The sequence below is a fragment of the Panthera uncia genome, chromosome A2 (assembly GCF_023721935.1).
Source record: "Panthera uncia isolate 11264 chromosome A2, Puncia_PCG_1.0, whole genome shotgun sequence".
Classification (NCBI taxonomy): Eukaryota; Metazoa; Chordata; class Mammalia; order Carnivora; family Felidae; genus Panthera; species Panthera uncia.
Window position 1 is genome coordinate 14,323,052 of NC_064816.1, and position 16,244 is coordinate 14,339,295.

At 48.5% G+C, this 16,244-nt stretch overlaps 1 protein-coding gene across 1 annotated transcript in view; it reads left to right on the forward strand.

Moving 5' to 3' along the window:
• The window catches only part of LARS2 (leucyl-tRNA synthetase 2, mitochondrial), a 168,846-nt gene that overhangs the window by 81,308 nt on the left and 71,294 nt on the right, over nucleotides 1–16,244 (forward strand). Inside the window, exon 8 of the mRNA XM_049642506.1 lies at nucleotides 14,947–15,054. Coding sequence (XP_049498463.1) covers nucleotides 14,947–15,054 — 108 coding nt within the window. The remainder of the gene's footprint in view (nucleotides 1–14,946; nucleotides 15,055–16,244) is intronic.

Genomic DNA, 16,244 nt, shown 5'->3' on the forward strand with positions numbered 1-16,244 from the left:
CCAGCCAAGTCACCCCCATGCTTCTCTGCCCCGTGAGCTCTGCAAAGGGGCTGGTCGGTGGGGTTTGGGACCTGGGCCGCACCCCGCTCCCTGCCCCCGAGAGGGACCCTCGGCACCAGGGCCGCCTCCTGTATGTGCGGCCTGGGCCTTCGCGCCACGGGTGTAGACGCAGATTAGAGGCTGGCTGCAGAGGCGAAGTTTCCGGGAACCAGGAGGAACAAGTGAGAAAGATCTAATGAGCCGTCAGCTTCTCTGCGAGGCTGTTGGGATAAAAAGCTGAGAGGACACCAGCCGGGGCCACACTGAATGATGATGCTGGGGTTTATATACCGCCAGGGTTTTCTCTGAAGAGCCCCGTGGCTTTCAAGCTATTATTGGGTCATCCCACCATGCTCCTCTGTGTTCAGCCAGGCCTGAGCATGGCCTGTGCGTCCACCTCAAAAAAATGTTTTATCAGCTGCTAAGTGGTGGGTAGGAGTGTCTGAGCCGTGCAGGCTCTGGGCCCCGGAGCCTGGACAGCAGCACCCAGGACACCCTGAGTGCCAGTTTCCTGCTGGAGTTCTCCCCCAGACCCCAGCTGTCTCTTCTGGAAACCGCAGGCTCGGCTCTCGTCCCCAGGATCTGGCTTTGACACCCTGTCTCACAAAACCAATTCGTTGTTAAATCTGCTCCTTCTTATGTAACATCTCTTACTTCTCTCTGTTCTCTGTATTCCACGCCTCTCCAGGATCTTTCCTCTCCTAAGCTGTAAGGTGAACTCAAGTCCCCACCTTCCATGCTGTCCCGTCCGCACTCCGATCGTCGGCCTTCTTACAGGGAAAGCCACCCCCTGCGTCCCTCAGAAGTACTTCTGGGGATGGTGGTGGGCAGGGCTCGGGGGAAGTGGGGGAATAGAGGCAAAAGGAAGGCAGACGACTAGAGGCTGACAGTTCCCCAGCGGTCCCCGGGCAAGCCTCATGCTGTCTGGAGTGGATCGGGAGACTTGTGTCCCCACCACAACCACAGCCAGGGGTGACAGTGAGACTTCCGGGGGGTGGGGTGGCTGGTTGGTTCTGTGCAGGCCTTGGAGGGAACTTGGGCTTGGAAGTGTTCACCAGAGTCGGTGCAGCGCAGGGCCCCGGCTCAGATTCACGAAGCCACAGTGTTTCTGGATCGTGCCGGGATGACACTGGCAATTAGACTTCCTCCTAAACGCAGGGCCTTCGTGTTCACCCTGAGAAGGCCCCCCGCCAGCGGCCGGTCACATCTGTATGTGCTCTCCATTAGCCCAGTACCCTGTGAGCTCCCATTTCCCCTGGCCCTGGGGCCTCGCGCCCACCCTGTGTCCCTCCCATCCGGGACTTGAGGACACTCCTGCCTGCACAGCGTCTCCAAAGCACTTGTGAAGCAGACACAGGCTTCCGGTTGGCACGCACGGTCGGCAAGCCAGAAGCTTATGTGTTTGTGTGGTTTTTTGGGTTTTGTTTCTAAGATAGAAGGAATGACTGCAAAGGGAGAATGAGAGAAATAATACCGCTGACCCTCGGACAAGGTGGCTCGAGGGTCAGCGCCCCAGACCCCTCCCCCATGCAGTTGAAAATTCACAGGTGACTTTGGAGTCCCTAAAAACTTTACTAATAGTCTACTGTTGACCGGAGGCCTAACAGATAACATAGTCAGTTGATGGACACATATTTTGTATGTTGTCTGTGTTATATACAGTAGTCTTACAATAAAGTAAGCCAGAGAAGAGAGAATGTTAAGGAAGAAAAGAAAATCACAGGGAAGAGAAAATACGTTTTATGGTGCTGGGCTGTATGGACCAGTGCAGTTCAAACCCGTGTTCAGGAGTCAGCTGTAATATACTTCTTAGATTATATTGACAATGAAAGAAATTGTAAATCTGATTTGGAAAAAATGAAGGCAGAACTGAACATGATATATTGCCCTTAAACCCTGAGTGGGCTTTCTGTGCTCCTGGCCAGGTGCTTTTGAGGGGGTAAAGACCTCCTTCCTTCTTGAAGTATTAGCCAGGACCCCGTGGGACTAAAGAGATTTATTAGCACCTCATTGTGGGGGGGTCCCTGGGTGTGCCAGGGAGGGCTGGGGAGTTCACTGATCAACTCAGGGAGACATTTGGATTTTAAAGCTAGAAGAAACTTGAGCAAACAGTGCACAGGTCCCCCACATTTAGCCCACGGTCTCCCATGCTTTTTAAATCCCTGCCCTAATCTGAAAAACAAAAATGCCAACAAAAAGCCCTCATGCTTTTGAAATTACAAAATCAATATGATACCTAGAGACAAATGAAAGGGATCAGGCGTTGCTTTCTCTCAAGCACTGTACATCCCGTCCTCCTCCCGGTCCCCCAGGGGACTCGTGGCCAGCTCGAGGTGTCCTGGAAAATTACAGACCCGGCCCGTTCCTCATTTTATAACTGAGGCCCCCAAGCCCAAGAAAGCCAGGGCCCAACTTGAGCCTCCCATGACCCGGGTCTGCCTGCTCTCCGCCAGCTCTTAAGCGAGGCGTTTCCAAGCACCCCTTAGAGAAGGAGGGCATGTGTTGCGGGAAAGCCGGCCATGAGCACAGTAGGAACTGTAATGGGGACAGGGAGAGGGCACAGATGGCCAGGCGACGGAAAGCGCCGTGGTCGGCGGTTTTCTGGTTTGTTCTTGCTGGCATTGGCTTGCTGGCCTCTGAGCTGAAGCTGTGTCTTTTTTGTCACCATCTCTGTCTGCTCCAACGTCCTGTCCATACCCTGGACCTTCTGAGCCCAGCTGCTGGGAGAACAGGGACACTGATCCGTGACTGCCGCGCTCTGAAGGAAGCAGGCGTTGGCAGCCACATCTGTGGTCATACGGTATTGTTGTGTTAGTCAAAAGAAAGGTCCCTCTTATAGAAGGAGGCGGTTTTCCACAGTATCCTTCCGTTTCTCTCTGTATCTTGTCTACTGTTCCAGGGTGGCTAATTTTGAGTGTCAGCTTGGCTCGAAATGAAGATTTAATCCTGTCGACAGCTGTAAGAAGTTGCGAACTCTGATAAATTGCACAACTCTCCTAGTTCAAAAAGAGTTTACTAATGGCATGATCTTAACTGTGTGAAACGTATATGGGAGCCCCCACACCCGCACTACGTTTTTTTCCAGCCGTCACGGCATTGGCACTACGTTTTATGTTCTGCTAACAAAGAAAAATGGTGTCAGAGGCACCTCTGGTTGTAAGATATGTCCCACCTGCAGAGTTTGTGGGGGAAAATGAGCTTCTTTGAATTAGTGGAAGAGAGGGTATAAGTGGATTGGAAAGATATGGAATAAAATATTAATAGTGACCCTCCCTGGGTGTTTATATTGATTGTGGGAAACTGATATTTTTCTTCATCCGTCTCCATATTTTCCATAATGACTGTTATCGTTTTGGTAGTCAGAAAACAGAACAGCCTGAGAGCAGGGTTATGTCAGCATTTATTTACATATCTTCTGTAGGCCTTGGAAGGGATGGTCTTATCTTCCTGCAAGTTTTTAATTTATAGGCAGGCTTCCAGCTTGAAGGTAATTTAATGGAATATTCCCTGGGACCGCTGTCCCCATTTTTTTCCCCTCTTATTAGACCAGTTAAAAGCTTTCAGTCTTGCTCCCAAGACTCTGCCTTCCCGGAACAAAACCGCCTTTTCAGGCAAGGGTATCCCAGGGCCGCAGATTGGGCCGAGTACGCTGCGATGTCTCCCTGCTTGCTCCCCCTCCCGTGGGGCACAAGGCAGCCTCTCTTTTGGCCCCTCGACCCAGGGGCCGTGAGGTCACCTGAGTGGCTCTGGGAATCGGAAGCAGCCTCGTCCAGACAGGTGACTGTCATTGGGGGAGTTTGTCCTCCGTCGTCTGCATTCTCAGGGGCGTGGTGGTGACATTTCAGAACCCGTAGTTACCAACCCTTGAAATTTCGTGGGATTAGAACTGCTCCGCTGTCCGAAAAGTGCATTGCTTGGGCCTGAAGCCGGGGGGAAAAAGACGGCTAGGTGTGACCTGAGTTAACGTGAGGATACCTGGATGAGAAGAGACTAGCCAAATTGGTGGCCACCACACCAGCTGATTTCCTTCCCCACGTTCTTTCCCACGTGGCCGTCTCTGGTGATTGTACCCGGAAGGCGCTTCCTTCTTTCCAGCCACTTGGAGGCTGTTTGACAGCACTTGGGGTGTCCCTCCTTCACTTGGGTCTGAGATGCACATGCGACGTATGCGTGGGCTGCTTGGGGCCTCTTTCCCTTCGACCCCTGCCGTCCCAGGTATGCACACCTTGTTGGCAAGTCACTTACCATCAGCAGGATGTCTTGCTCAGAAATGATCGTTTCCCTTCTGGGTTAGCAACACCTTCGCTGGAATTGAGATTCCTGGATAGCAACACTGTTTTACCACGACAAATGGATCTTGCTAGAAATACAGATCACATTTCAGAAGAGAGGTTATAAAGTACAGCTATCAGAGGGAGGTGAACAAGGTAAATATTATGCCAAATGAGCTTTTTGTGTATTGATTTTTTAAATGTTGATTTATTTGAGAGAAAGAGTGTGAGCGGGGGACGGGGAGAGGGACGCCCACGTGGCTTGATCCCACAAAAGGTGAGACCATGACCTAAGCTAAAATCAAGAGTCAGACGTAACCAATTGAGCCCCCAAGGCGCCCCCAAATGAACTTTCAATGTAGAAATCCTCGTGTGCGACCTCATGCCAGAGTCAAAGCAGGAGAGGGGGGCTAGGCTGTGGGACCGTTTATTCCTCTAGAATATTCTAGAGGGGACATCTAGATTTTTTATGAACACCCTACTGCCTTCAGAATCTATTTTCCTTTATTACAACTCATATATGCTGTGTCTTTGGAGGGACTACTTTGAAATGATTTCAGAAAAAGAATAAGGAAATCTTGGCAACAAGATTAAGTTTTAGAAAAAAATAAATACAAATTATAATTCAAACATAATTGCTATTCAGGTCCCACTGATTTAGAAGTAGGCTGTGTTAAGACTTTTAAAAAGTGTCTGTTTTAATTAAATCTTATTATTAAATCTTTCTCTTTCTTTCTCCCTCAAATCTGTGTCCAGCTCTCAGGGCTCTGGTTTCTGAACTCCCTCTTAGTAGCTAATAAATGCACTTTATTTCTCATTCTGCCTAAACTTTTTTTTTTTACAAAGGTTTTATAAAGTATCATGTTTTTATTTAAAAAATGTTTTTTTATTATTACGTGTATTTGTTTTGAGAGAGAGAGAGAGAGACAGAGCATGAGCAGGGGAGGAGCAGAGAGAGAGGGAGACACAGAATCGGAAGCAGGCTCCAGGCTCCGAGCTGTCAGCACAGATTCTGACGCAGGGCTCGAACTCAGGAACTGAAATCATGACCTGAGCCGAAGTCAGACGCTCAACTGACTGAGCCACCCAGGCGCCCCTAGTGTATCATGTTTTTAAAACGGTTTCTTCTGGGGGCGCCTGGGTGGCACAGTCCGTTAAGCGTCCGACTTCAGCCAGGTCACGATCTCGAGGTCCGTGAGTTCGAGCCCCGCGTCAGGCTCTGGGCTGATGGCTCAGAGCCTGGAACCTGTTTCCGATTCTGTGTCTCCCTCTCTCTCTGCCCCTCCCCCGTTCATGCTCTGTCTCTCTCTGTCCCAAAAATAAATAAAAAAAAACACAAAAAAACAAAAAAAACCAGTTTCTTCTGGAATTCTTATTTCTGGTCCTGTCGCACCTTGTGCTTAATGCTTTGGCTCATGTACTGTCCTCTCTTGGGAAGTGTGGGTTTATTCCCAGCATTATTTCTGCTGCTTTGCAGAAGGAGTCCGATCAGACATGTCATATTTAATTCTCTTATCATCCCCAGCCCTTTCAGTTCAAGCTTTGCCTTTCTTATTTCTGATGGTGCTTCGTATCCTCGAAGCTTTTTTGATTGGATGTGCAGGTCAGCCCATCTCTTGTTGGTTCACGTTCTTTAAGTCCGGATCCTATTCAGATTCACTAATGCACAGTCGTGTTTCAGCTTCTCAAAGCATCTTCATTCCGATGGTGTACCTATGGGGCGACGGTGGCTGTACATTCAGACCATCCTGGTGGAAATGATCATAAGGGCCCTTTGCAAACAACAGTGCTTATATGTATACTATGTAATAACCACAGGGAAATGTTACCATTTGACTTCAGGTGAGTATTAGTACAGTCATTGTTGATAAAAACTGAATGAGAAGCTCCTTCATGTGGTTAATTTCTAGGTTTTGCAGCTGGAAGAAGCTGCCTTTTGTTTAATGAAATAAAGATACCTGAGGTGTGCCTGGGTAGCTCAGTCGGTTAAGCGGCCGACTTCAGCTCAGGTCACGATCTCACAGTTTGTGGGTTCAAGCCCCGCGTCGGGCTCTGTGCTGACAGCTCAGAGCCTGGAGCCTGCTTCGGATTCTGGCTCTGCCCCTGCCCCGTGCGTGCTCTTTCTCTCAAAAATAAAAATAAACATTAAAAAAATAAAAATAAAATAAAGATACCTGAAAAGAGTATAGGGGTCCCAGAACGATATCTGGATAATTCATTATTTTGGGTCTGCCATTGACTTAGTTGAATGAGCCATTTTTTTTCATTTATTAATGGGAGTTGAATAAATTAATGGTTGCCAAACTGTGCCAAAGCCTTGGTATTGATGGAGAGGGCTCGGAGGAGAGAGCAGGGCATCTCCTGGAATGGTTCAGCATTCGGCTCTTACGTATATATCAAGTTTCCTCTGATTTCATTGGAAAGATGATATTGGGGCACCTGGGTGGCTCAGTCAGTTAAGCGTCTGACTTTTGGTTTGAGCTCAGGTCATGATCTCACAGTTTGTGGGTTCGAGCCCTGTGTCAGGCTTCCACACTGGCAGTGCAGAGCCTGCATGGGCTTCTCTCCCTGCCCCTCCCTCACTCACTCCGTCTCTCTCTGAAAATAAATAAACTTAAAAAAAAAAAGTGATTTCACAGCACTTTTAAGAAGAGTCTCAAAACCTGCTAGTTCCCTAGGTTTGGGATTCTGTGAACCTGTGAGATTTCTACAAATTGGGGTTGGCCAAGGTGGGGAAGGGAGGCACTGCCAGCTGTTTGCCAGATGTAAGGACCAGACACGAGATAAGATGAAGTCCAGCTACTGCCACCGTAATTGCCCCCAAAAGAAGGAAGGGTACATGAACTCAACAAAAGACCCCAGAGAAACAAAAATAGCCCTTCGGATTGAACAGCAGCATACTATAAAACACTCCCCACATTGTCCCTGGTCTGGTGGAGATGGGGGCGGGGGGCAGGATGAAGGAGAGGTCCTTGGGGGTCGTTGGGCTGCGTTCTCTAAATCCCTGTTCATCAAAAATCAGTGACGTGTAACGCGCTTGTTTTCCAACGGGAACCAAACGGGGTCTGCTGGGTTGTTCTCAAGATGTTGATTTCATTTGGTTTATTTTTAAAATTTCTTCTGGTTTTTAAAAATATTCATAGATTTGGTAAGGTGTTAAGCAGGCGCCCTCCCCCCCCCATAATTAGCATATGAAAACATTCATATTTCATTCTATTCAAACCTTTTGTCCTCACTGAGATTCGATTATTTCAAGCAAAGCACCTCTTCCAAAAGTATCTCATCCTTGACAATTCAATCTAGAAGAAAAACACGATGAAAGGACTTACATCCTAGTGACTCAGTAAATGCAGAGGAAGGCTGAGTGTCACGTGCAGTCACCACTGGAACCTGTCCACTCAGAATTTTCCATGGCAGGAAGGAATAGAATGGGATACGGAGCCGATCTTCAAATCATGTAATGTAGGTTTTACCACATGGAAAGACACCAGCTCCCATGAGACCACGTGTGGCTTTGCTTGGAAGTTAAATGGAATTTATTGATTATTGGAGAGGAAAAGCCGTGGGTCGTTTTCAGAGTTTATCATGCACTGGTTACGTGCTTGCAGGCATTTAAGAACCCCCTAAATTGTTGCATAAATTAGAAAGCTTTCTAGAACATTCAGTTTCACCAGAAGATTGATTGCTAATTTATTAATATATTGTTTTATAATATGTGATTACTGTATTCAAGATTTTGTACTTTTGTTACAGTGATGTGTCAAGACAGTACAGTATCAGCTAGTAGAGATACCTATGGAGATATTGAAACTTTTTTAATGCACTGGTATTAGTTAGGAAACACAGTTGCAAACAACCTAAAGTTACTCTAGTTAATTTCAGCCACAAAGGAATTGATCAGAAGAGGATCAGGTTACTCACCTTTGGGTGGGAAGGCTGGAGACCCCGGCTTTGGCAGGAATCAGGGAGAAAAAGGGCAGGGCTGAGATTGTGCCCAGGAAAGGTCTGACCCCTATCAGTCCCAGAATCTCCGGTCTCTCACTTCTAGTGCCCCTGTGCCTCTGGGTCCCCCCACAGTGTTCCAAGACTGTGATAGGTTACAATCAATGTTTAGCTTGCACAGAGGGGGAGAGTGGGACTGGAAAAGCTTCCACAGTTGGTGGCACTCACAATCTCGGATTGTCCCCAAGAAAGAAGAGCCTGTGGGTGCTGGGCAGCTAATGCAATAGAAATTCACTGTGCCACTGGGGAGAACAGTTGAGGAAGAGGCTTTGTAGTTAAATGAGGGCCGAGTAATGTACTAAGGACCAGACTTTTTGTCCTGGCTGCAGTTAGCTAAGTGAGGATGGGCAGATTGCTAAGCCTCTGGAGGCTTCTGTGTCCTCATCTGTACAGAGAGGGAATTTTAGTGACATCCTCGGCCCTATGACCCTATAACCAGAGACTTCTTTCCAGCAGTAAAATTTAAAAAATAAATGAGATAATAAAAGCAGGCAGAATCGTAATAGGCATCTCTTCAAAGTTAGAGGATGGTAAGTGGACACTATGTGAAACCCGGACACGGGAGAGCTGAATTTAAGTGCGTTGATGGCCAGGTGGTCATTCCACAGCAGGTGTGGGAAGGGACGGACTTGCGGGGTGACCCAGGGAAGATCCTGGGGACTTGTATCCTCATCTGCGAGGTAGAGATACTACCACCGGACCTGCGCTGTTGTGAAGAGGGAATTCGGCATCGATCGTACAAATGCCCAGCCCGTGGGAGGCTACTTGGAGGTTACTCCCCCCTGCCTGGTGGCCGGGGGCCTGGCCCTGCAGTGCTGCTCGCCCGCCTCTCCCTCCAGTGGAGGGAGTGACGTGGGAATTTAACGAGCACCTGTCCGGCACAAGGCACAGTCCTGGGCTCTGGGCCCGGCCATGCGGGGGTTGTAAAGAAAGCCCAGGGAGTCTGAAGTTGAGTTACGGGGCTTACAGGCCGACGTTCCCCTGTGCCCTGCCCTCCGGGAGCCTCCTGGGGGTTACAGCTGCCACTTCTGCAGTGCCAGACTTAGTAACTTGTTGCTTTGCTGTCGCGTTTTCATTGCAACATGAAACGCAGATCACCATATAAAAGAAGTGTATAGCTTCTCTATTTATTTTAAAGCAGCCTCCTTTGGAGGTCAAGATGCTGAATTTTGCCAGCACCCCAAAGACCTCCATACGCCCCTTCCCAATAATAAATGTCCTTCTCTGCCTCCCAAGTAGCCACTGCCCTGACTTTTAGGATAGGCACTTCCTCGCCGTTTTCCCTAGTTGCGTCATCCACGTGTGCCTCCCTGTACTCTGTGGTTTATTCTTACCCTCCCTTTAAAAAAAAATGTGTTTAAATAAAAAACATTGTTTTCAGTTTATTTATTTATTTTGAGAGAGACAGAGACAGCACGAAGGGGAGATGGGCGAAGAGAGAGGGAGAAAGAGAATCCCAAGTAGGCTCTGAGCTGTCAGCACAGAGCCTGATGTGGGGCTCCATCCCATGAGCCATGAGATCATGACTTGAGCCGAAACCAAGAGTCAGATGCTTAATGACTGAGCCACCCAGATGTCCCTCTCCCTTTTCTTTTCTTTTTTTTTTTTTTGATGCCTTTTTTTTTTTTTTAAACTTTTAAGCGTGTATTCATTTTTGAGAGACAGTGGGGGAGGGGCAGAGCGGGAGGGAGACCCAGAATCTGAAGCAGGCTCCAGGCTCCGAGCTGTCAACACAGAGCCCCATGCGGTCCTTGAACTCACAGACCATGAGCCAAAGTCAGACCTGACGTGAGCCAAAGTCAGAAGCTTAACTGACTGAGCCACTCAGATGCCCCTGATGATGCCTTTTAAGTGTTTGCCTCTTTATCCCTTTCTCTTTCTTATAATTTACCAGTTGAATAGCCAGGCTGTGTGGCCCATAGAGTTTCCTGGGGTTTGCTGATTGGACACTCATGGGGGCAGTGTGACATGTTCCTGTGTCCTCTGGAGCCCCTGGCTCCTTTTATTACACCAAACACAATGTCTTCCATAGAGGAAGGAGCTCGATGACCATTTTGTAATTGAAGTTGATGGGTACATGGAATCTTTGGTACATGATTCATTCATAATTGAGATACCACATTCCATTTCCTAATTTCCAAAGCTGCTTAGTTACTTTGAAAAAACTGACTTTTAGGAAAGCCTCATTTTTTTTTTCTTTAAAAAATTTATTTTAAGTTTATTTATTTATCTTTGAGGGAGAGAAAGAATGAGCATGAGCAGGGGAGGGGCAAGAGAGACGGGGGGAGAGAGAGAGAATCCCAAGCAGGCTCAGCACGGAGCCCGAGGCAGGGCTCGAGCTCACGAGCCAGGAGATCATGACCTGAGCTGAAATCAAGAGTCGGACGCTTAACCGACTTGGCCACCCAGGCGCCCCAGAGAACCTTGCTTTTAGATGGAGTATACACTGCAGTTCTAACCCACTTACTTGTTTTTCTCTCTCATGCATCTTTAGGACTGTAGATCCAAGACCGACTCCTGGAATTCACCTTACTCTCTGGGTTATTCTAAAACTAGTCGTTCCGTGTCTCAAGTCTGTGCTGGCAGTAACAAACTCTTACGGGTTTCTAATACTTGTTTTTGAGCTTTCTCAAACCATGTGCACATACGAAGCTGTGCAAATTCGTGTTCCATTTATGTCAGTCAGGAAAGGGAGAGGTGGGGAAACCGTTGTTTATCTGAAAGAGCCAGGAAACAGGCCCTTTCCATCGGGTCAGTATTCCAGCCAGCGGAGCGTTCATCTGTGCCTGTGATGTGCATGGTTAATCAGTTCCCGAAGCATCCTTATCCAACTAGATACATGCACACTACACGCGGCCTATAATTGAACTTTGCTTTGATGCATCAAGATCTTATACTTCCTCAAGCCATCACCATCAGTGATTTTTAGACACCCCAGAAGTCATATTTAAAGATGAATCTGGAATCAGGGGCACCTGGGTGGCTCAGTCGGTTAAGCATCCAACTTCGGCTCAGGTCATGACCTACCTCATGGTTCGTGAGTTCGAGCCCCGTGTCGGGCTCTGTGCTGACAGCTCCGGGCCTGGAGCCTGCTTCGGATTCTGTGTCTCCCTCTCTCTCTCTCCCCCTCCCCCACTCACACTCTGTCCCTCTCTCACTCTGTCTCTCAAAAATAAACATTAAAAAAATTTTTTTAAAGATAAATCTTGTAGGGGCGCCTGGGTGGCGCAGTCGGTTAAGCGTCCGACTTCAGCCAGGTCACGATCTCGCGGTCCGTGAGTTCGAGCCCCGCGTCAGGCTCTGGGCTGATGGCTCGGAGCCTGGAGCCTGTTTCCGATTCTGTGTCTCCCTCTCTCTCTGCCCCTCCCCCGTTCATGCTCTGTCTCTCTCTGTCCCAAAAATAAAAAACGTTGAAAAAAAAAAAAAAAAAAAAGATAAATCTTGTATCAGTTTTTTTTTTTTTTTTGTGGTCTTTGGTAGAGCGTGTCATCAGCATCCTGTAGTGTCCCAAGCACAGATCACCGGGAACTCTCAAGTTCTAAAACTTACCTTATTACACTTTTTCTGTATCTTCTTTATCAGCTATTTGGTTTTCACGGATCTCCTTTCCACATTACCAGGTGGGCGTTAAAATACCCACAGTTTCTGCTTGATTACATTTCATTATTAAAAGGTATTTTTTTCATCTTTCACAAGGAGCAGTCCAGAAACGGGAGAAGCCTAGGAACCACCTCCAAACACCAGCAGGGTGGTTGGGTCTCGACGTTGAGGATCGTGCTGAGTGTCCCATCATCACTAGGTTCATTGGTGGCAGAAAGGAAGGGGGCCTGCCTCTATTAAGCCTTTGTGCGCTTGTCGTGTCCGAAGGACAACTTGAACTCACCGAGGCTTTCCGGTGCTCTCCCCCTTCCGTGTGGCACACACATGTCTGACTTCGGTTTTCATGTCAGCGTAGCCCTCTATTCCTCTTTCTCCTTCTTGTCACTCGAGACTGATGGCCCTGCCGCAGGAAGGCTCACCATGTCACTGAGCAGCCAGTAAGCCCTGTTCCACTGCAGCACTCGCTGTTCCTTGCACCCTGCTGTGGGCACACACCCTGTCGCCCCACACAGGGTAGGATTTGCTCGTCCCCAGCTTTCGTTCCTTCACTTGCTCCATTTTCCATTACCTGTCTGCTTTCAGATTCCCCTTCACTCTCCCTGTCTGTCCTTTTTGGAGCCTTGCTTTCCTCACTCACTCCTGTGACTTTCCTTCTCCTTCTCAGGGGGTTCATCCACCCACCTCTTCTCGTATCTCTCCCTGTTTCTCACTCCGCTCCTTCTCTTCCCTTCCTTCCCACAATTTTTCTGCTTCCTTGCCTCATCTCCAGGACCCATGTCTCACCTTCCATGATGCTAATTGCATCTGGCATTGAACTTTGATCAGTTACCCGACTACCAGCAGTAGGCTGCATGCGTGCATTGTTTAGACTTCACAGTAGAGACTCTGGCACGTTCTGCTTTGCATATGCGCAGGCCCCCAGCGCCTAGATGGGGTCCCGGTGTAGAGGGGTGGGTGGCTAATACATTGTGGTGGAGTAGAGAAACGAATGAAAGCATGGCTGGCCAGCTCGATGGGGTCCATTATATACAGTTTCTGGCTCAGAAGAAATTTCTGGATCTTGAAGCTTCCAGACTCTATCACATAGATGACACAGGATGGGTAGCCAGATGACGGGTATAGGAAATGCCCTGTGTTGTTTATCGCATGACTGAGTGCGAATCTCTGTGCTGGAGGGGAAAGAATGTTAGTAAGTGTGGGTTGTAGTTCTGGCTCGTCTGCTCCTGCAGCCTCGCGTCAGAAAGTATAAGCTCTCTGAGCGTAAGTTCGTTGATTTGAAAGTGAGCTACCCTACCCCCGAGCATGTGGGAAGAGATGTGTAGAGGCACCGTATGAATTACAAAACACTGGACAAGTAAAACATTGTTGTGTTGCCTTTATTAATCGTAATACAATTAAGAATTTAAACTTGGACTCTTTGCGGTGCTTGTGTGTTTCAGTCGATTAGGCGTCTGTTGATTTCAGCTCAGGTCATGTTTTCACAGTTTGTGAGTTCGAGCCCTGTGCCAGGCTCTGCACTGATGGTGTGGAGCCTGCTTGGGATTCTCTCTCTGCCTCTCTCTCTCTCTCTCTCTCTCTGTCTCTCTTCCTCTCAAAAATAAATACACATTTAAAAATAAAATAAAGGGGCTCCTGTGTGGCTCAGTCGGTTAAGCGGCCGACTTCGGCACAGGTCATGATCTCTTGGTCTGTGAGTTCTAGCTCCACATCGGGCTCTGTGCTGGCAGCTAGGAGCCTGGAGCCTGCTTCGGATTCTGTGTCTCCCTCTCTCTGACCCTCCCCGTTCATGCTCTGTCTCTCCCTATCTCAAAAATAAATAAATGTTAAGAAAAAAAAAATTAAAAAAATAAATAAATAAAATAGTTAGACTCTTCACAATGTAAGTATGTGATTTGCTTTTAAACCCATCTGTTGAAGGAATGTGTCTCATCATCAAACGCTGAGGGACGGCATGTAGTTGAAGCCATAGAGAGTAACTCATAGAAAAGCCTCCCTTTTATAGGCATTTAAGAGTAAAAGTAGACAAAATAAATAACAGTGAAAATAGATACGCACTTCTTTAAAAAAATTTTTTTTAATGTTTGTTTATTTTTGAGAGAGAGACAGAGTGTGAGCTGGGGGGGAGGGGGGCGGCAGAGGGAGAGGGAGATACTGAATCCGAAGCAGGCTCCAGGCTCCGAGCTGGCAGCACAGAGCCTGATGTGGGGCTCGAACCCACGAACCATGAGATCATGACCTGAGCCAAAGTTGGATGATTAACTGACTGAGCCACCCAGGTGCCCCTATTTATTTATTCTTAATGTTTAGTTTTGAGAGAGAGAGAGAGACAGAGAGAGAGTGCCAGCAGGGGAGAGGCAGAGAGAGGGAGATACAGAATCCGAAGCAGGCTCCAGGCTCTGAGCTGTCAGCACAGAACCCACTGCGGGGCTCGAACCCATGAACCATGAGATCATGACCTGAGCCAAAGTTGGACGCTCAACCGACTGAGCCACCCAGACGCCCCTAGATACACACTTCTAATAGCAAATATTTACACAAATCAGTGTGATGGTTTCCTTTATGCTGGTACTTTTAATGCGGAGATGTAATATATAGTGTTCTATTTCTGATACAGGTGAGTTGTAGAATGCCCATCCCCCTGAGCTGCTTATCTTAGAGTTTCAAAATTCACAAACTTGAACTCGTTTTGCGTACTTCCCAGACCGTGGGAGAGAAAAACGCACTCACTACACTCATCAAAGATGTTAATTAAGGGCTTTCTTCCTTAATTTGCTTCCTTCCTTGAAACCTTGGTCCCCTCCAAATAGAGAAAGCGGTCAAACCCATCTCACTGAATTGAGTCGTGCTGAGTGCGTCTGTTTCCGACCCTTGACGAGCTCCTTGAGCTCCTCGGATTGGCAGGTGGGCAAGAAGGGCCCTGCATCCGGGGCCTCTGTTGGTGTCGCGCTTTTCCTGCCTCAGCCAGACCCCCCCCCCCCCCCCCATCGTGTGCTGTCTCTGAAGTAATCCTTCCTTCCTCCTGTTGCCCCTACAGGCCATGCAGGACGCGCTGGCAGACCTTCCAGAATGGTATGGAATAAAAGGCATGCAGGCCCACTGGATCGGGGACTGTGTGGGCTGCCATCTGGACTTCACATTGAAGGTGATCAGGCGATAGTGTCCCCATCCATTAAAGCTCCCAGATGCCCTTCTGCGGTCTCAGAAGCCGCTGAGCCCATCAGCGGCTCGGGACAGCGCCACGGCCCTGTCGCGTGGAGAAACACTGCCAGGCGCACGTGGAATCCCAGGCTTCGTGGTGGCCGCATTTTTAAAGCACAAAGAAACAGAAACTGACTCTGATCACATGCTTCTACTTAACCGTGTGCCGAAAATTCTCACTTTAGGATGCGACCAGTAACACGTTTCTTGAGGGATTAAGTTTACGTTCTGGTTTTGGTGCAAAGTCTTTGAGATCTGTGCTCTCACACTTTCAGCAATACTGGCCACTCCCCAGGTGCCCCGTGGCCTCATGCTGCTAGTGGCCACCCTCCTGGACAGCGCAGATATACAGAGCTTTCTGCGGGTCCACGAGCTCCCGGAAATGACGTGTGCCATGTCGTGTGGGCATTTTCCCGAGCAGCGGGCCCAGGGCTCCAAGGGGTTCATGTCCCAAAGCAGGTTAAAAGCCAACAGAGCCAAGGTTACCGCCATCTCGGAACTGGGCACCCTCGAAGCTGGTAAGGACTGGGGCTTACCCAGGGTTCCAGAGAGCTGGCCTGTGCGGAAATGCTGCTCAAAGGTCACTATTCAGGGCCCACCTACTCTGGAAGGTGCCCCTCAAACCTCTTCCTCGTGGTCCCTACAGACTAGATAGTTGTCATGTTGTCATGTCTCAACTGGTGGGTTCTGTGTTTGTTTTTTAATTCTTCCAATGTCTCTTTCCTGCTCAAGGCTTTTGTGCTCTTTCCTTTAGCTCCAAACTCATCCCTCACCTTAGGCCAGATCTGGAGGAGGGGACAGCAGCCAAGAGGCAAAATTGACCTGCCTTTCTAGAGTCTTTCTACCGGCAGCCATAGTGGTGTCCCCAGGGTGGAGCTCACGCTGCCCTGTGACATCTCTCCCACAGAAGTGGTCCCCCTCACCCCAGTGGCAGACATGAGAAGCCCCCCGTAAGAGAGCCGGGACTTTGAAAAACAAATCCTGAAACGACCAAATCCTCTTAGCACTCTTTAGAGAAGGTGGTCAGATTTCTGAATTTCAGTCCAGCTGCGACTTTTGTTCCAGCTCTCAGGGCCATCTCATTTGAGGGTCCCGTGCATTCGACTGGGTCTGGTCCCCGTGTCGAAGGCCTTT